Genomic DNA, 20,609 nt, shown 5'->3' on the forward strand with positions numbered 1-20,609 from the left:
GAACAAGGCATGAAACACTATCTGTAATTATTAGAGACCTATCATGTGCAGTCTGGATCAGTAACACATGAGAGTGTAGACCCAGAATGCCTAAGAGACATTTTCACATTCTTGAAAGATGCCAAGCACCATACTATCACCATTGTCCTAGTATCAATCCTAGTATCAATCGAAGCGCAAAACCAAAGGGAAAGACAAGTCAATCAGCCTTTTCTCATCTGACACAAAAATTAAGCTTCAGTCAGGAGAGCCAACAGAAGCTCTCAATGCCAGACCTACACTCAACACAATCCATCTCATGAATTATTGCAGCTCCCTCATTTTTATACTGAGCATTTCCTTGAATTGCTATGCCTCCAAATTCTGTACAAAGATTTCAGGAAATGGGCAATTGTTTGGCATCTGCTCTGCCCTTACTCAGCTATTATAGTCCTTTATTTTCTAGGTCCTCCAAATTTAGCACAGTTTACACAGTAAAAGGAATACAGCAATATAGACAAAGTACATGGATGAACTCTTATGATATCAAACCAGTTCCACCAACTGCACTGTTTCATTCTCACAGGTCACTGTTATGAACAGAAACTGAAAGGAAGGTATTCTCCCCACTCAGCTCGTACAAGCTAAAACTTGCTGCTGTAAACATTCAGCATGACAACTGCCTTGTTCACCACTTGGGAATTCTTAAATACTTACATTTTACAAAAAATAAATTTGAAGGTACTGTCTACAGGAAATAGTAACCACCTTATCGCAATGTGTCAAGTATACGAAATTGTTTCACATTCTAAAAACCACTTAATCATATTGAGACTTTGCAATTCTTAGTGAAGGCTTGCTCAACAGAGAGGAAGGAGAAAAAAGATGAGTCTGCACATGGAGTAGCTATACAGATGATGACTACTCTTTTTGGAGACTAACAGATATTTTTTTGAGACTTACACAGTGTTCTAATTTCACCTGAGTCTGCTGATAACCAGGCATTTTTTATGCTAGCATTGGAGTAAGTTTTCCAGCTTCCTCCAACCTGAATTCAGTGCAGGACACACTACTAAATTAATTGTGGAAAAATGCATCTGTATATTTAAAGGTTTTATGTCAGTATTTTCTCCAACAACGCCCATGGAGTAAGGGATCTACTTGGTTTAGATGACACTTGGCTTTAAAATTAGATGGCTCTGAAGCTGTCAAGCAATACCTCTGCAGACTTGACTTCTTTCTTCTGCATATTACACTGCACCCATCTATTCTCAATCACCTTTACTATAAACCTAGATGGGAACTTCTGCTTTTGGGAACAATGCAGTGGCATCCTGCTCATAGTTTATAGAATCTTTTAAAAACATGCTTTTTGCTTGGTTTTGGGGTTTTTAAAAAATGTTTCTCTTGTATACTTGCCTTTCCTCTTGTTTAAAGGATTCCATTTGAGCTATCAAGCCATGCAGGTATCTAGCTAGCATAAATATTTACAAAAGCAAACAACACTTTTTTTTTTACTCCCATGGGTTTTTTTGTTTGTTTGTTTTGTTTGTTTTGGGGTTTTTTCGGTTTTTTTTTTTTTGTTTGTTTTTTTTTTTTGGTTGTTGGTTTTGTTTTTTGGGAGGTTTTTTTGTTGTTTTGTTTTTTTGGTTTTTTTTTATGGAGAGATACTTTCATGAAACATCATTGGTTCATCTCACTCTTAGGTCAGCTTCTGGTATATGGTTGTTCTCACACAGGTTTACTACAGTTGTTTCTACTCAAATAAATAAGCTCACTAGTGACAGGCTTTGAACTCACCTAATAACATGATTTTAGGAATACCAAAGTTCCCAGCTTTATTTCAGCAGAAAGTCAGCCTGATCAATCTACATTATAGCATATCCATTTCAGTGCCTACTCTCTTGTTCCATTGTTCTCAATGTCTTGCAGGCATTCTCATCTACTTTGAATTTCAGGATTGCAGCAAGTTTCATAACAGGAAGGCACACCCCTTAACATCCAGCTTTTACATGGCTAGATGGCTTGTCATCTTCCCCTGGCACAGGCACAAATGATGGAAAACTTACTTGCCATGTAGAACACTAAGAATCAAATTCCTGGGAAAAATCAGAGCTAATGTTTTCCACAAAATTGGTACTAATGTTTTCCACAAAAGTAAATTTTCTGCAGCTCTTCTGAAAGTCACTTTCTTAGTAACACAGAGGCAATTATAGACTTTACCACTCTTTATAAAACCAAGCAGTACACAATTATTTTTTTTTTTAATTTTTATAAAAAGGTTTTTTAGTTGGATGGCCTATATGTTTCCTTTTGTTATTCATTAATCACTTTTGTGATCATTGGCCTGTGTCAAGCTTCAACCAAGTCCTTAAACTGGAGTTGCTAAGGCAGATCAGCTCAGCCGAGGGTTAGAGGGCTGTGAGCAGCCTCTGGAGTCAGCTGCTGCCCATCAGAGCCAGAGCCAAGTGCTGCATTAGGTTTATCTGGGGGTGACACCATCCTGTGCAGGATAGCCAGTCCTGGAAATGTCATTCCTTGCCAAACCATGAAAGCAGAGACCTGTGGGAGAAGGGATGGGACTGAAGGAGGGTGAGGGAGCAGGGCTGAGGCCAGTGAGCAGTAAAGCCATGGCAGAGCAGGCTCTAAGGGGTTTGGGTTTGCTCATAATGGAATGGGTAATTTTGGAAGCTGCTTTTCCTTTCAGACAGGTTATACACAGTGTGTTACTGCAGCCTGTGCCTATCTGACTAATAAAATGCATAATTTTCATGCTTAGTTAGAGGACAGCAAATCACACTATGTTAGCAGATGATGATACATAGAAAGCATAACTACCCTCTTGAAAGTTCCCACTTTTCACCTAGAAAAGAATATTAAGTTAGAACTACTGTAAAATAATTTTTATCTAATTAGTTTCCACTAGAAGGACAAAAATGGGGGCTGAAATCTTTCATTTTTCCTATTAATGCAGAAATGTACCACTTAGTTCCCAAAATAACTTTTTTGGGTTTAGTACAGAAATATATTGCATTCTTGCTTTCATCACTATTATCTGCAATTATTAAATTCCTTACTTCCCTAAAACAAAAGAGCAAAGCATGCCCAAAATGTTCTCATAAGGTAGGCTCTATTTTACAGCTCTGTTTCTCAAACACAGACACTGTTTTAACATTGCTTTTTTAAAATAAAAATATAACACTACTTTTGGTTACATCATGTGTTACAGTCAGTAAGGCATATGACAAAAATAAATGTGGAGAGGAAATGAAGGTATTTTCTAGAACTATTTATAGTAATCCAGTCATGCTGAACTGATTGTATTTCCTCCTATATTGAAAATACATAGACAGCTGCATACAAAATACATGTCATCAGCTTTCAGCTTTCATCCAATGAAAAAAATAACAGGTAAACACACTCCTAGGCAGTTGCTTTCAGTTTACACATAGAAAGAAAACTTTACTGTGGTCAAACCTTGAAACCAAGAATTTGAACAGATAATCATATATCTCTATGAAATGCATTCACGTAAAAGAACTCCCAAAGTTTAGGCTCACTTTCTTAAGAATTAAATTTTCACATTGGTACAATATTTGTTTTCATGAAAACACTTAGACACAAGTAAATTGTGGTCAACATGAAGTTGTTTCTAATTTTTTTATAATTAAAAGGAGCTGTAAAGCATAATTATAACCTAAATTTTCCCCTATGGGTCTGGAACCTGGCCAAAAGCCATGGTTTCCATGAGATGTAACTCTTATGAGCAACAGAAGTTGAATTTTGAACAGGGATAGCTAATACTTTCTACCATGTCTTGGTAAGATATGCTTTTTCTATGTGTCTACCTCTTCATTTTAAAATTTGTTACCTTTGGGGCCAAAAGGGCACTCTAATTTACATGGACAAACGAACCTACTAGACAGGCCACCTGAAATCAGTTAGCTCAAAGGTAAATCAAAGACATATTTGGTGCCTCTCCCATTTCCTCTCATGTTCTAAGCCACTAACAGCAGATTTAGTTGCAAGATTCCATCACATGCAATGTTTAACATCCTGAAATCCCCCTTTGTCAAGAGAGCATGATCATGGAAGATTCTGACACACCTGACTCTATCCTGGTATTTTCTCATTGAAGAAGAATAGCAGGATACAAGAGTTAAATGGTGTTATGAGACCAAATCAGTTATCAGTCTTTTTTTCATCATTTTCCTGTTATTTGACTGCTTGAGAATCCTCTCCTTAGAAGACATCACAGGGGAAAGTCAAGAACTGCAGAGGTCTGCTCCACTTATTAACTCCACATTTTTCTTTGAATCTTTTCCACTTTAATATTACACCGAACTTATTTCTGCTGCACACACTTATTTTCATTGAAGCTATTCTTTCAATTTACTGTTCAGAAAGCAATTAATTGGCAATAGAAAAGAATATACGTATGGATTGCTAGAAATATTTTGTTCAGAAGCATGTGGTGTACATGCAGTAAAGTTTTAGTAGTGTTCTGTAAGATTCAATTCCACTGTCTAGTGTTTATGCTCCATTGTGTAAGCACAGGGGAAAAAGCCAGCAGTTGACTCTCCCATGCTACAATACAGATGGAACTCAGAGGGGAAAAAATGGTAACCAGACATTCAGTTTACAATTATGTAAAATATAACAAATCCTCCCCCATTGCAATACTGTTCCTTCATCCTGTATTTATTTGATCTATCTACAAAATTTACTTCTAAAACATCAAAACTGGACTGACCTAAAACTTCCACTCTGACTGTAGCATGAATTATGCTCACTAGCAAGAGAACCTCAGGTTTACCAACAAAAGTAACTGTATATAAATCCACCTTGAAAAAGTAGGAAGGCCACAGACACAGCCTCAAGTAAAGTCATCTTAAAGGTTTAATGGGAATCTACAAATTGTCCCTGAGCTGCTTCACCACATCTCTTAAAAAGATTACACCACAATGATCTTCAGGTTGCCTAGTAATATGTACGAACAATATGTTTTCATTTAAAAACTAATATAACTTTTTACTAGAATATGGGAAGTGTAAGAATATAGAAAGCTCTTAGATATCTCTTAGTCCATCAAGTGTAGAAGCTGAAACTCTTCTGTCTTTTGATAATAAATATGTCAGAAGCAAGGAAAATCTAAAGATAGATAGGATTTTAACAAATGGCCAAAGTCAATACACTTCAGGGTATTGCTGCTTCTGCTTGACTAGCATTTCAGCATGTTTCTAAAGCAAGTGAGGTCACATTACTTATCCTGTTTACCTGCACATTGTACTTCATAACTGGGTTCAATACACATCACAGTTTATAATTCAGAATACGAGTTCTAGTTGGAAGCTGTTTTGAAGGGCAGAAAGAAGGACAAGGACCCTGTAACATTTTGTTCTGCCCTTCAGATGATTTCTGGAGGCAGTTTATATAGCATTAATCTATTTAGTTATCTTAAATAACATGCATAAAATCCTGACCTCAGAAACTGTCAGCTTTTTTCAATACCAGTTCTGTTCTTTTGGGTGGTTTCACGGTAATAAAAAGCCAACCAGACATAAAGTAAAAGTAAAAGCAAAAGTCAAAGAATATCCCCACAGTGTATCAGCTATCACCATCTGCTTGCAGCATGTCAGTGTAGTACATGGTTCAGTCCTCTCAAAAGGGCAGAATAGACTGGACTCCTGAAACGCTACATCAATCAGCTGGTCCTTAACACTGCAGGTATCACATCAGAGCACTTCCACCACTTAAAGTCACACAGACAGATAACAAAATTAAATATTGCTCACTCTCCAGTTGGCAAAGGTAACAGAGCGTCTACATGAGGAAAGTCATAAGTAGTAGAATGGAAATAGCAGGAGTAGGATGGAAATAGAAGGTTTAAACAAGAGCCTTTTAGAGTTTGTTCATTTGTACCCCGTGTTAAGCCGGATCTCCAGAGTCAAGATCAAAAGTGCCTAGACATGTTCTCACCAGAAATGTCTTAACTTCATAATTCATTCCCTGCACAAGAAGTTCATTGACTTTAGCTACAGAATGTAAGCAAACAGATGGCTTATGCTGCCAGGAATGTGCTGAAGACTTAAAGAAATATAAACCCAGAGGATTCAGAAGTTTCACTGGACCCAAGGGAGAGGGTAGGAAAAAAGAGAGAAAGGAAGTAGTAGACAAGACCACTTACAGATATCACACCTTCTGAAATAAGAACACAAAAGAATAACACAGACATCCTTCAATTTACATCTGATTCATCAAATAGAAAACATTTCTTGCTCAAGAGTATCTGTTACAAAGGTCAGTATGCAAGATGTGCAGCTGAAAGATACCTGCTGACATTAAGCAGGTATTAGCCTGTACTGCTCAACCAGTAAAAGATATAATGAGAAATTGAGGGGGAGGGGAGTCTTTAGAAAAGAAAAAAAAAAAAAAAAAAAAAGCTTTGCCTTTTTGTTTTAAAACAGAAGACTGCAAAAAACCCCAAACACTGCAAAACAAATGAGCTCAGGAGTATAGGGATAAAGACAAGACAAACACTATTGGACTATGGCCCTGAACAAATTTAAACCAACTTCCACAGCAGTACTGAGTTCTACAGGTTTTTTAAAAAGCAATATGCAGGTAAATAAAATTTTAAGAACATTTAATTGAAGATCTTAATGATTCCTTATAATCAAATTTGAAATCAGAATGTACTGGACAGTTTTTACTGTACTATAAAGTTTCACTTTTTTACTATAAAGTTTTACTTTACCTAGCCAATCAAGGGAAGCCAGCTGATGTAATCTTTTTGGATTTCAGAAAAGCTTTCAATGCTGTCTCTCACAGGATCTCTCCTGGAGAAAATGTCCAGCATTAAGCTGGATAAACACATCATGCAATGTGTGAGCAGCTGGCTCAGGGGTCGAGCACAAAGGGTTACAGTGAACAGGGTGACATCAGACTGGTGACCTGTCACTAGTGGGGTTCTGCAGGGCTCCATCCTCGGCCCTGTGCTCTTCAACATCTTCATTAAAGACTTGGACATGAGACTTGAAAGGATACTAAGCAAGTTTGCAGATGATAAAAAACTGGAAGGAGCTGTTGACCCCTCAAAGGCAGGGAGGCCCTGCAGAAAGACTTCAACAAATTACAGAGCAGGGAAATCACCCACTGTAAGAAATTTAACAAGGGAAAGTCTCAGATTCTGCACCTGAGATGAGGCAGCCCTGGATGTACAGACAAACTGGGGAATGAGATGCAGGAAAGCAGTGCCACAAAAAAGTAACCTGGGGTCCTGGTTGACAGAAAGTTAAATGTGAGTCAGCAGTGCCCTGGCAGCCAGGAGCACCAACCATATCCTGGGGTGCATCAGGCACAGCATCACAGCCAGGCAAGGGAGGGGATTGTCCTGCTCTGCTCTGGGCTGGGGCAGCCTCACCTCCAGTGCTGGGGGCAGGTTTGGGAGCCACAATATAAAAAAGACAGGAAGCTATCAGAGAGTGCTCAAAGGAGGGCCACAAGGGTTTGAAGGGAGTCTTTATGAGGTGTGGCTGAGGTCACTTGGTCCGTTCAGCCTGGAGGACACTGAGGTGAAACCTCACTGCAGTCACAACTTCCTCAGGAGGGGAAGAGGAGGGGCAGACACTGATCTCTTCTCTGTGGTGACCAGTGACAGGACTGGAGGGAATGGCCTGAACGTGTGTCAGGGGAGGTTTAGGTTGGACATTAGACAAAGGTTCTCACCCAGAGGGTGGCTGGGCTCTGGAACAGCCTCCCAGGGAAGTGGTCACAGCACCATGGCTTATAGAGTTCAAGCATTGTTTGGACAACGCTCCCAGGCACATGGTGCAACTCTGTGCAGAACCAGGAGCTCGACTTGATCTTTGTGGCTCTCTTCCAACTCAGTATATCCTGTGATACTATTATTTTCCACAGAACAAGATCCCATTTCTTTTATCAGCACCGTCAGCCCCCCGGGAGGGCCAGGAGCCCTTCCCCACTGGATCACAAAGCCAGCAGAAGGAATATGCACACACAAAATGCACCCTCTTCCACCAAACAGCTGTGCCTGCAACACACTGTCCAGCAACAGAGTAGGGCTTCTTAAAATCAAATTTTGACAGCCAATGAATGCATTCACATCTGTGACAAATTGAATATCACCCAAAAGTATAATGTTCAATTATTTTGCTCCCTTCATTTTAAAAAAGTTTTAGAAGTTTCTTAATACTCCTAAAAAGCTACTTTAGTGCAATAGAAGGATTTGCAAGTATAGAATTTGACTGCTGTTTATGCTACTTTAAATGAAAAGCATATTATAACAAAGCACAACTCATTATCTTCACACAGTACACATATTTTGCTGTCAACAAGATTAGAATTGGTAGGAGGCCTACAAGGGAATACTTGAAACAATAATCCAAGAAAGTAGTTTAGAAGTCACAAAATGCATTAGGAATCTAAATTCATTAGCTGTCACTTCTGCACCCATGTCCTGGATCTGATTGGGAAGCAGCTTAACTCATGTCTCCCCTCACATTTCTCACTGCATGTTTCAGGTATAATGGGCACATTGCCCTTGTTTTAATTTCCAGAGAAAAGGAGAGCAGACCCTGAGTTTTACCCTCACTCTCAAAACCAGCCTACTTAAGAAACAATGGATATGAAATCTGGTCTCTGTAGTGTGATGATATTCAGACTCCTGCCTCAGCTCTCTCTATCAGCCACACTTTAATTTGCTTGGGAACATTTCTCCCCTTCCTTTTGAAGCTGGACCTGGTTCACCCAAAACAGAAAGGTTGCCTGGGACAGAAGTAAAACAAATCAGAACAAGTCTGAGCCTGCTTCCTAGAAGCTGGCAACACATTCTGTCTCTTTGTGCTGTTTTGTTTTCAAAAGCTTTAGTCATTTCATTTTAAGAAATAAAAAAAAGCACAAATCTACCACACATATGGGCTAGGGAGCAGAGATCAATATTCCCATTTTCATACTCACAGGCCACTGAAGTTCAATGACTCATGCAGTATCAGAGAAGCTCCTATCTCCTGCATTATTGAGTTGAACCACTGTGCAACAAATATAAACACTGGGAGTCCTCTCACTGGACTTTTAGACCTTGATGCTGGAAAGTGTGCATCTGACTGCACTGAGTCTATGCAGAACTCAAGCTGAGAAGCTTCTGCCTCTCAGATGAATGCTTGAATAAGCACAAATACACACCAAATATATTTGGAGCAGAACATTCTGTAACTTCAGCTTTTGGTTTTGAATCAAGTGGACAGGTGTGCTTGAGGTATGGTGCTTTGATTCAGACACTTCATGGTAGGTACTTCAGAGCATACCGAGAATTCAAGCTTATTGCTGGTCTCTGCTTTTTCTAGTAGGCAAATATTCATTTCAGGCAAATATGCCATAAACATATTTTGTGAACTAAATTTCAGAGATGCTTAATTCTACTTCTTGGTTCACTCTTTCCTAATTTTTAAAAACACAATTCATGAGGTGAAAACTACTACTTGTTCTTTACTGCATCTCACCTTTGGGTTACTCAGTGGTAAAGGAGAAGTAAATTTTCATAAGAGCTGGTATATCCAACTGAAATTTTTATTCAATTTGAGCCACTATTTAGACCTAATGAAAGCTCTTTGTGCATCTTTTTATAGAGTCTTGATATAACTTGTGGGTGAGTAAAAGAAAAACAGTTCCAACAAAAAAAATCTTCTCCACAAGTTTGCTTCCTAATGAAAGGTGCATTGATATGCATATTTAATACCCATAATTTAAAGATAATATTTGCTGCTTTCTGCTACAATAGCTTTTCTAATGTTTTTGTAAATCAAATCTTCTCTAGTCCTGCCCTTCTGCAAGACCTACAGATGAAATAATTCAGAAGAAATCAGGTAGGCAAGTTCCCATTGAAAAATAAAATGGCAAAGAAATAGCCATAAAGTTCCATTCCATCCTTCTCAAAAAAACCCTAAAGTTTCATCCTAACTGAAATAAGGACAAAAATTAATCTTACAGGTTTTAAATTGTTGCTGTCCCTTATTCATCTGGGAGCACAAAAACTATGTATGAGCTTAAATCCTGAACAAGTGCAGTGTACTGCTGGTCCAGACAGCTCTCTGTAAAAAAAGATTTTAAATTATACAGTCTAAGAGCAAGAATCTTTTTTGGTTTGTTTGTTTTGTTCCAGGAAAGGTCTGTGATTTTGGATAATTTTAAGAAAGCTTGCCCAATTTAACTAAAAAAAATGTATATCACACATAGCAGTTACCTGCTCTAAAACCTCATCTTTAATCTGGGGGTAACTGAAAGAGAAGAACAAACAAAAACCACAAAAACTCTACAACAAATTAAAGCACCAAAACAAATGAGCCTCATCACTGAAAATTGACCATTGACCACTCAATACTTCCAATTGGGAGATTTCCCTATAGTTTGTACTTGCATTCTTATAGACAAAATACCAAATCCATTTCCATGTAATCCATGTTCCCCCAACTTCACCTAGACACCCTGGCAAAAACTAGAAGGAAATTAAGATACTGTATTCATCTGCTGAATGAATTTGAAGTCCCACATTTATCTCAACTGTTGGGAAGAGGAAAGAAACACGCTGAGTTAATCCAACTTAAGCTTTTGAATTATTTTCTGTCCATTTTAATTTTTGTCCCATACACAGTTTTTATAGAAAATAACCATGTATAAACTGAGGAAACAATATACAGAATTAAGGCTGGCATTATATCCTGTAGTGTAGATGGGTAACTACTAACAGCAGTTAGTAGTTAGCATTTAGTAGTTAGTAGTTAGCATTTATCTGCTAACAGATAAAAGAACTGCACAAATGAAGCAGCCCACTAGTTCTAGGAGGTATTTGTATTCTTTATTTTTTACTGTCATGCTGGATATCCCCATGACAATGGAAATAGCATTAATTTACTAAAATTAGTGGAGATTTCCTAAAAGATATAAAAAGCACAGAGTTAAGTGATCATGTCAGAACATAATGATTACTGCATAACTTCCCCAGCAAGTCATGGTCAGTGCTGTGAGCAAATGCTTCTTTTTGACTGAAAAGGAAGAGAGGAAATTCCATTGTTGTCCACACAACCCTCATTTGTGGAGAAAAGCACTATGTAAAAGCTGAGGATCATTCAGCTCTGTGAGCAGAGCTCAGAAAGCACATTATATTTTTGGCAACCTCCAAAGATGTTATGGGAAAACCAGATGAAAATATCACAGAAATGCAAAACAACTGAATGGCTAAATCCTCTATATCCTTTAATTTATTTGTCCTGACTGAAATGCACTCAACTAGTATGTCAAGAAGGAACAGCTAAAGAAAAACACATCTTTATGGACAAGGTGACAAGCTACCTTTCATTTTACAAGGAAAATCCTTACACTTATGCTACTATTTCACATTGAGGCCTATGATATGACTGATTTGAAGCACTTGTAAAACACAAAACAAAACTTTCTTGAGTTTTTTAATAATATCTAATTAAAAAATAAACAAGACAGGGTATCTTTGGAAAAGTAATTTTTCTTCTTCCACTGAAAAAAAGAGTACAAAAACATTTATTTGCCAGAGATAGAGAAGGGTGTGTGTAAAATCAGTTCAACATAACATTTCCTTCTGAGAAAATTAACACAGATTAACATCTGTAGAAGTCTGAATGACTCCAACCAGACAGGCAGTGATTGCATGAGCTAATGACTAGGGCTCTCTTTGCAAGGAATGATCATTTAACTATGCTGTAAATTGCTGAAAGGGGGACTTAAACCTGAATTTATCACTTGCCAGAACATCAACATTGCATCCTGCAACATGTTTTTTACCTCCTGTTTTTCAGTTAGCTCTAGCTGTAAGTCCACTGTATACATGCAAACCACTTGGCCTAAAAATATGTTCTCATACCCTGAACTATTTTCTTTGCATCATAAAGCAAAGAAATTTTTAATTCTAAAAGTGATTTAATGACTAGCATGTTCTGAGAAACCAAGTTTACAACCAGCATTTGAAAATCCATACTTTTATGCTACATTTTACTGTTTCTACTCTGTTTTACAATAAGCAACAGGTATTTTCCTTTCTTATATTTCAACTTCAAATTGCTGTAAGAATGTTATATAGGCCAATAGAATATGGCACTGCTACTAGAGAGTGAACTACATATGGGAGCCAAACTGTCAGAAGCCAGGTGTCAAAAGTGATCACCCTACTACAAGAAAGGTTAAAGAATATAATCTCAACTTTGCAAACACATTGTAGACCAGCCATGTCCAAAAAATGTCTTCAATTTTTCTAAGAAAAAACTTCTAGCAAAAAAAGGATTTTCTTGCTTAAGCATATTCTACTTCCATCAGTATTTGCAAAAATTAAAATCAGTAGGACTAAACCTCTGAGGAGCACTTTGGAGACCTGGATTGTAGAAAGTGACTATTATACATCAAGTCTGAAGGCAGTTAATATGAAAAACAGGAGTGCAACTCCAACCAATATTTTCTTAGAGGGCTGGCAGCAAACTGCCAGATGCATGTGTGACCTCAAAACAACCTTTTGCCAGATGCCTCTTTAACCTCTTACAATTATATCAACTTCTAAAAAGACTGCTACATTTTACCATTTTCTTCCTTTGGTTATGCAAATTAAGAAGGTGTGCTTAATAGACAGAATGGAAGTGTTTGGTGCATTTTTGTCTCTTAAAGCTCCAAAATAAAGCTGTTGGATACAGCTGCACATAATTCTTTTGTGTCAGTATTAAAACAAGTTAAGCAAGAAGTCTTCATCTTCTTTCTTCTCTCCTCCCTTGAGTCCATGGTCAAAACCAGGTAAATTTTTAAGATAGTTGTGAGTTAAGGGGCCTAGATAATATTCAGCCAAAGCAAACAATAAATCACTTTTGATATTATTTACCATTTTTAAGTAAATACTTTCATAAAAAGGATGCTGTACATTTTATGTTATAATCAACAGAAGCCAACACAACCATTCACAATATTCAGATTCAAAACTGGCCGGTATGCTAATATTTTTAGAAGGGCATTTTCTGCAAATTTAAAAATAATAAATTCACAGCATGGAAGCATCATGAGTATGTTCCAGGGCCTCAAGCCCTAGAAAGCAAAAGGAAGAGAAATTATGTGGAATGAAAAGTAAGTAGGTCATGTATACTAAAGTGCTAAATATACTAACATCTGATTTGTGTCTGAGAGAACTGTTTTTAAAATCTAGAGGTGTACAAGTAAATGAAGAAATGCACAGTCATCTGTCAACAAAAACATTCTTTGATGATGCATTAAAGAAAAAGATTCCTTCTGCTGTATAGAATCCAAGAGGAAAAAAAAGCATTTCCTTTAAGAAATATACCTCCTTATGCAGCCAAACAATGAATTTCAGTTGTTCTGTAACCCAGATCCTTTAATCTGCATAAGAGATGCTGACTGAGTTCACTCAACCAAATCACTACTGGCTTTCAGAATACAATCAACACATGCTTTTCAACAGTATTAATATAGCATGAAGCTTGTGCTCCTAATTATTCATGTTTTTGCATTCTGTTTTTTCCCCCTGCTGTAAAATATGCAAATTTACTTCTTTGTGTTATTTAGGTCCCACATGGGCCTCAACAGATCTGTTTGGAACGAATTACAAGCCAACATCTAGATACATGCTGTCAACATTTCAAGCTTCATTGTTTTTATTAGGTTGGAATGTCATTATAGATTTGATATTAGGCTTTAAAAAGCTTTTTAGAAATCTCTTGAAAACCTACAGTCTAATCAAATGGTGCACTGATAATTACTACTACTGCACTTTTGTGTGTGAAAGGGGGAGAGCAAAGCCCTCCGAGCCCTGAATCCGAGGGAAATCCCCATCTAGTGGCACCACTGAAAACCGCAGGTTGTTTTTGTGCAAAATTAGTCCCAAAGAGGATTAGTTTGACTTCATCACTGAATGAAGCGGAGACATTACCTCCTTATGCAACTAAGGAATGGTAACAGGAGAGGACTCTTTCTTCTGAATTCCTTCTCCTCCCTTTTCAAGTGATTCTGGCTGCAAAATTCAATGTCCAGATGAGTTACTGTGGCTTTTAAGTATAAAAACCATAAAGCAGCACTTCAGGAAAGAGGTCACTTAAAATGTTGTAACTTCTTAGTGTGCATCAAAGTGTTCACTTACAGTGGCACAGGCTGATACATATAAAATATTTTTTAGATAAAAGTATTAACAGATACCCCCAAATCCTAGATTACTATAAAGTTAGCATTAAATATTTTAACCTTGAAACCCATAAAAACCAGTAGCTTGGTTATTCGAAAATAATATTAGGAAATAACTACAGAAGCACTTCCTGTTATATAAAAAATAGGTAATGTAAGTCCATTGATGCAGAAAATGAAAGGACATTGAGACACTGCTTTTTTCCAACTGGCACAATGCCTTGTACATTTCTTTAATGTAACAGTATATTTTAAAACACTGCAGCAGCCCAACCCTCCTTACTAGCACCACTCAAAAGCTCCTTAAATATTAATGAAAAAGCAATGTAGATATTTACAGGGACTTACTACACATTACTACTAACTCCTAGAAAACAAACAGCAGCAATAACACTAAGATTTTACAAACCTCTTGATGCATTTAATCTTTGAGGTGTGTATGCAGAAGGAAGAAAGCAGAAAAGTATTTCATTTACAGTAATGAACTAGTATGGGTTAGTTCTTTGTTTCAGGAGTATCATTTTATTAAATTTCCCTTTCATAACAAATTCAGTCCCAAAAATTTATACATACATACATTTCTCTCAGAGGCAAACATTTAAGGAGTTATTTAAAATATATGTAAAGATCTCTATTATTAAGATCAATATGGAAATTATAAGAATCCTATTTAAGGCCTTTTTTCATGTTGGGCAACACTGGGGGTGTCCCTTAATTCAAATATGCACTTTATCCAAAATACCCCAAAAAACTACCTGCAATGCAGAGTAAATTCATGGCAAAACAAATTCTGCAATTTGGAGAGGAACAAATATACATAAAATTGTTCTTTGGAAAAACAGTTAGATTTCTAGAACTAAAAGCTGACTTGGGTTGATTATTTTACTTTTTGGTTTCTTCAGTACAGAAGATTTCCCATTTGTTAAGGATGTTCTTCTGCAATATAACTGCAGATGACAAAGGGAAGCTTTCATCTGGACATAAATCATACTTTTCAGTTTCACAGATGAGTGAGGATACTCCTGCCTACAGCTGAGGATGATCCCACAAGAAGGAATCACAATACTGATTTAACTCAACAATATAGATACTGAACACGTCAGAGGAAGATTCAAGTACCTCATTTGAAATAAGCCAGAGTTCAAATGCCTTGCTGAGATTAACTTGAAAGAATAAGTCATACCTAACACCAAAATTTTAAGGTAAGAATATCTGCTATCATCCACCATAATTCATCAAACTCCCTGTGTATTCTTTTTGCAGCCCATTATGTTCCTGACTTTGACACAGCAGATAATGATGAAATCAACAACATCCCACTTCTCACAAAAATTTCCCAGATTTTCTGCCTGTCTGTCAACTGGTATTAGTACCAGTTCTTTTCTATATTTTTATTAAGGAAGATATAATTGCCTTATGCTGTATTTCTTCTCACAGGATGAAAAATAGTAGTTCCCACCTTCTTTTCTGTGACATTTTAGATGCTGGTGCAAGCCTGAACACATTTCTCTGTAGAGTTTCTTCTCTTCAGACATCATCGTTGAAACAGAAGGGACGCTGGTTAATTGAACAAATCCAATACTCATTTAAATACCACAGATCCTTCTGTTTATTTGGAAGAGACTTCAAAACACTTAATTTCTTATGTCTATGACTATTTTCTATTGAGAGGAAACTTGATAGGCAAAAATAATGTATCAAATAGAGATAAATATTAACAAATAAGCGTTAACCAAAAATTTGCTCATAAATTCTAGATGGTTGTCCTAGATGGATCTAGGAAAGCACAGTAGGAAGAATGGAGGTTCACAGTGCAGAAGTGCATATTCAGTACAAAATTCCTGCCAAACTTTCATATCATGGCCACAGCCTCCCTATGTCTGTGACAGTCACTCTACTCTGATGAGAATCCTGTGTCTGTTCACTTTTCCTCAGGTACTTACTCATTGAAAAACTATAACAAAATGGCTGAATGTCAGAAAACAACTTTAGGTGACACTTTAGTGCTCTTTATGAGTACCAATACTCCCTACCACTTGTTAAGAGGTCTGCTCCTGAGGCTGAGAGCAGAGTCCTGAAATGACAGCCATTGCCAGTATTGAAAACCCATGTTAATTTAAATCTAAAAAAATGAAAGAGAAAGCTATCCTAAGTTCCTCAGAGAACTGTGCTGCCTCCAGACACAGTGAGAGACAACACAACCCTCCTGATGGTCCAGTCCTGAGCACAGCACTGAGCTCAGCAGCCCCTTTCCAGCACCAAGGCTTTGGCTCTCTGTGCCCATGGCCAGCATAGACACGGCAGCCTGAGCACATCCATCAGGGCCAGGCAAAGAGCTGTGGGAGAAGCCTTATCTCTTGGTCCTCACCAAAAGCACCCTGCAGGGATGCCTGGGAACCTGAGTGACCACAACCCTCTGACCCAACTTCCTCAGATGTGCCTGATCCCTGCAGATGTGTCAGGCAGACACAGTCTCAGCTGCTCCCGGTCACTGTCCCCAGAGCTGTGATGTCCTTGTCCAGGGAGTGTGGGACTGCACTGCTCCTCTCTACCCCAGCTCCTGCACTCTTGGCACCGTTGCTTGGCTGCAGGCTCACCTGCCTGGTGGAGCTACCAGCATTTGCTGCTCCCTCACTCTGGCTTACTGCAATTTTGCCTGGAAAAGTAAACAAGACACATCTTTAGGAGCTTTAAGAGACCCTGCTTTAAGAGCATTGGGCTCTTAAAACCTGAAAACAAAATTAACTTCTCTCAGCCCTTTGAAAGAGGATGCACAGAACAATATTCTAATTGATTTTAGTTATTTACATGATTTTTTAATGATGAGGATTATGAGATACTGGAATAGGCCCAGAAAAGCCGTATTCAAAGTCAGGCTGCACAGAGCTTTGAACAAGATTTATTGAAAGGTGTTCATGCCTATGGAAGCAGGTTGGACTAAATGATCTTTAAAAGTGCCTTCCAATCCAAACCATTCTATGATTCTATGATCCTTCAGTTGCTTCAAGCAAAAACAGTCCCCAACCACCCCAGTTGCACCATCAGCACCATGGGGATTTTACAGAGTTTCTGACTGTCTTGCCAAACACACAAAGGAAGCAGCATTGCTGTCTCAGTTTTTAATTCTTGATCTTAGACTGAGATTAGGACTACAAGACACTTGGATCTTTGAGACTGATGGGAGATTTTTAGCTGTGTGCCAAACCAAAATGCTAGCATCAAACCTGTATTTTTCTCTATGGCTAGTAACAGTAGGAATGAATCGTAGGTTGGAATTTATTTTATGTTCAAAAGCCACAAAACGTGAGAAATTCCTAAAGAACTACTACTCTCCAAGATTCCCAAGCTACCTGAAAATTACTTGTTTTCTTAATTCTGGCTTTCAGAATATTAAAATATTCTAATATTAAAAACAATTTGTGATGATCAGGAAAGCCTCTGAAACATTTTTCCATATTTCTCCATTTGCTTCACTCATCAAAACCAACTGCATGTGTTATACCTGTTTCATAAGCCTCTTTTACCTTTTCAGAGTAACAGTTTAGCTTGCTGCAGAACAGGCACCATTTTTACAGCTTCATGAAGAGATGAGATGACCACTATCCAGAAAATAAGTGAACTAGTAGTTAGACATAAAAATGTTTTCTTCTCTAGTAGGAAATTGTATTTTATAGAGAGGGAATTACAAATTATTTTTGCTTGACTCCCACACATGCAATATTTACCCCAAAAGCTAAAATAGAAAATTTCTTTCAGCTGCTAGGCTGCAAAGCTGGTTTTGTTGATTCTGCTGTTTTTGTGAGTCGCCTTTCTAGTCAGACATTGAATTCCCAAATGCATTGATACTTTCTTTACAAGGAAAGGTAGATTTCAAATATAGCAATTTATAACAGGACTTGGAGAAGTTATGAAAAGAGAGGAAAAAATTCATCCTCAGGATTTGACAGGGCAATAGCTGTGATGGAGCTTTCTCAGTAAAGCATTAAATTTTCTTCTTGCTTTTTCAAATATCAGCCAATACAGAAAGATTCCTCCCATATCCACAGGATATTGGTGAACTAGGCTGTTTGTTCTTACATGCTCTGAATGAAAGATTGGGTTTAAGAACCAACTTAAAATGTAAGAAATTAATTTCTCCCTCCCTCCAAGACTGTTCACTGCCTACAGTAGCATTCATACTAATGGTCCTAGAAATCTGCTACTGAGATATGTTAAAGATATTCACCACTGGATTTCCTGAACATTTTACACCAGTTTAGAAAAGAACATTCCATCAGAGTAACAAAATAGTAACTAACAGAATGGCTAAGTGTTGTGGTTTGGGTTTTTTTTTTTTCCACTGACACTATTCCTAGACAAAAATACCCTTTCCAGATAAATATCTACTTAAGTCCTGACCCATAATTCTGCAACTACATTTGTCTTGCAAGACACTGATATGCTGAACTGATAAGGTTGATGGCAGCTCTTCTGCCCAGTGCAGTCCATTTCATTGCAGACAGCTAAATTAACTTCTGTCTGAGGAAAAAAAAAATTAAAAAAATAAAAAAAGAGAAGACAAATAAAAATGATCATTCTTAATGTTATATTTAACAGATTAATGTTATGTGAATTTATGTGAACAAAGTTTTGATAGTCACTGACAGCAATTCAGGCAAAAGGAATGAAGCTAAATTGATTGCAGAATCAGGACCAGCAACTGTGGGACATGGCAACATTTGGGTGCAGAATTCTGCCTGTTACAGAAACTGAAATGCTAAATGGTCTCCAGACTTTTTGGGGATGATGATGCCTCTCCTTTGACCCTTTCACAATGTAAATGCTGGAGTCACTTGATGTAGCCATCAAAACTGCTGCAGGTGAACAAAATCTAGGGGAAGGCAGTCATTAAGCATGACAACACAGTCACAGATGTGAAACAGACTTGTTTTAATGGAGAACTTTTGCCAAAAACCTAAGTTTGCAGAAAGGGTTCCAATAGTCTCTCATACTGTCAGACTTTGAGAATCTAGAGGCTTTTGTGACTTGAAAATGTTCAAGAAGTAACACTTCAACAGAGAAACACTGTAAGATTTCTGATAAGAGTGAGCCAGGAAATCAGAGCAGCAGAAGCTGAATATTGATGATGACAGATTCACAAGGAGGAAAACAAATTGTCAAAAGAGAAAAAAGAAAAGGATCAGTTCCAGCATAATGGCAATAATTTTTTTTCTTTTCTGCACACTTAAGCCAGCCTGCAAAACTGTGAAAGACCTTGATCAAAGCTCAAAATTTAGCCAATTCACAGGTGTGATTACTTTTTGAATAGCAAGAAGACTGTGAAAACCCTCAACTGCTTAATTTTTATCAAACTAAGAGTCAGATTCCAACACAGAGCATCTGCATTCACCATGACCAGAAATGCATAGGCACTTCTTGGCTTCTAATATAAAAAAGTAAAATGAAAAATGGGTAAAATGAAAAGGAAGGAACCTGAATAAAAGGCACTTCTTTAACACCTGCAGTAAGATATTCCCTTTCCTCAACTCTAATCATAAAGCTAGAAGCATAACCTTTGACCTTTCCTGTTTTGTAAGGATGTAACTTCTCCCCACTCAGAGCATGAAAGGAAAACAAGAAACTACACTTTCAGTACTCTTGAATAAGAGTTCAGACCTATGTAAATAAAACTTCAGATATTTAGTACAAATGAGCAGACTAGGAAAATTAATTTTGACAGGAAAAGTAAGAATACTGAACAATTTTTATCACGGCTTCTCGTAACATTTCATTTAGTCTAAGCATCTCAAAGGAAATTCAAGATAAAAATTTCAAAGATAAAAGTATTACTTTATACAGAAGTACCACTTACCCACAATAACAAATCCATCTGCTTCTCTCTCTGGCACTGTAACCTTCTTTGAATCTTGACTTTTTCGGAAGAAGCTGAACATAGTCTCTTTGGGTTCTTTTTGTCTTCTAATGTGTTATCTAAAATGAAGACAAAACATGTTAAATAAACATATGATAACAGAATTTACAATAAGTTCACATAACAGACCACAGGTATGTAGTAAGGCCACTTATCTAATCTTTATTGCCCAATTTGAAATATCAGACATTTATGTGTCAGACAGATAACTTGTCGATTTAGCAATTTACTTCAAAAGGCAAGAGAAGAGTGAAGTACAAAAAGCTTTTATACAAAGTTATGAATGGAGTAGAATTATCACTCCCCCCAAAAAAAAAAAATAAAATCAAACAACCCCCAAAACTTCAACTTTTTCTCAACGAAAATTAAAGCTAGAAACTCCTTTCAGCATTTTCCAATATGTTTTCATATTTTTCTGCTACTTTGTATTTTTATTAGACAAGCTTTCGCTTCAAAGACACTGGTAACTGTTGGAGCTTCTCCAACAGGTAACTATTTTCAG

General features: G+C 37.3%; 1 protein-coding gene across 5 annotated transcripts in view; it reads right to left on the reverse strand.

Annotated features, from left to right (window-relative positions):
- The window catches only part of UMAD1 (UBAP1-MVB12-associated (UMA) domain containing 1), a 78,970-nt gene that overhangs the window by 51,752 nt on the left and 6,609 nt on the right, over positions 1 to 20,609 (reverse strand). For all 5 annotated transcript variants that reach the window (XM_056486037.1, XM_056486038.1, XM_056486039.1 and 2 more), the window contains one exon: positions 20,048 to 20,166. In XM_056486037.1, the coding sequence (XP_056342012.1) occupies positions 20,048 to 20,129 (82 nt within the window). In that variant the 5' untranslated portion in view covers positions 20,130 to 20,166. The remainder of the gene's footprint in view (positions 1 to 20,047; positions 20,167 to 20,609) is intronic.

The sequence above is a fragment of the Oenanthe melanoleuca genome, chromosome 2 (genome assembly GCF_029582105.1).
Source record: "Oenanthe melanoleuca isolate GR-GAL-2019-014 chromosome 2, OMel1.0, whole genome shotgun sequence".
In the NCBI taxonomy this organism is placed as follows: Eukaryota; Metazoa; Chordata; class Aves; order Passeriformes; family Muscicapidae; genus Oenanthe; species Oenanthe melanoleuca.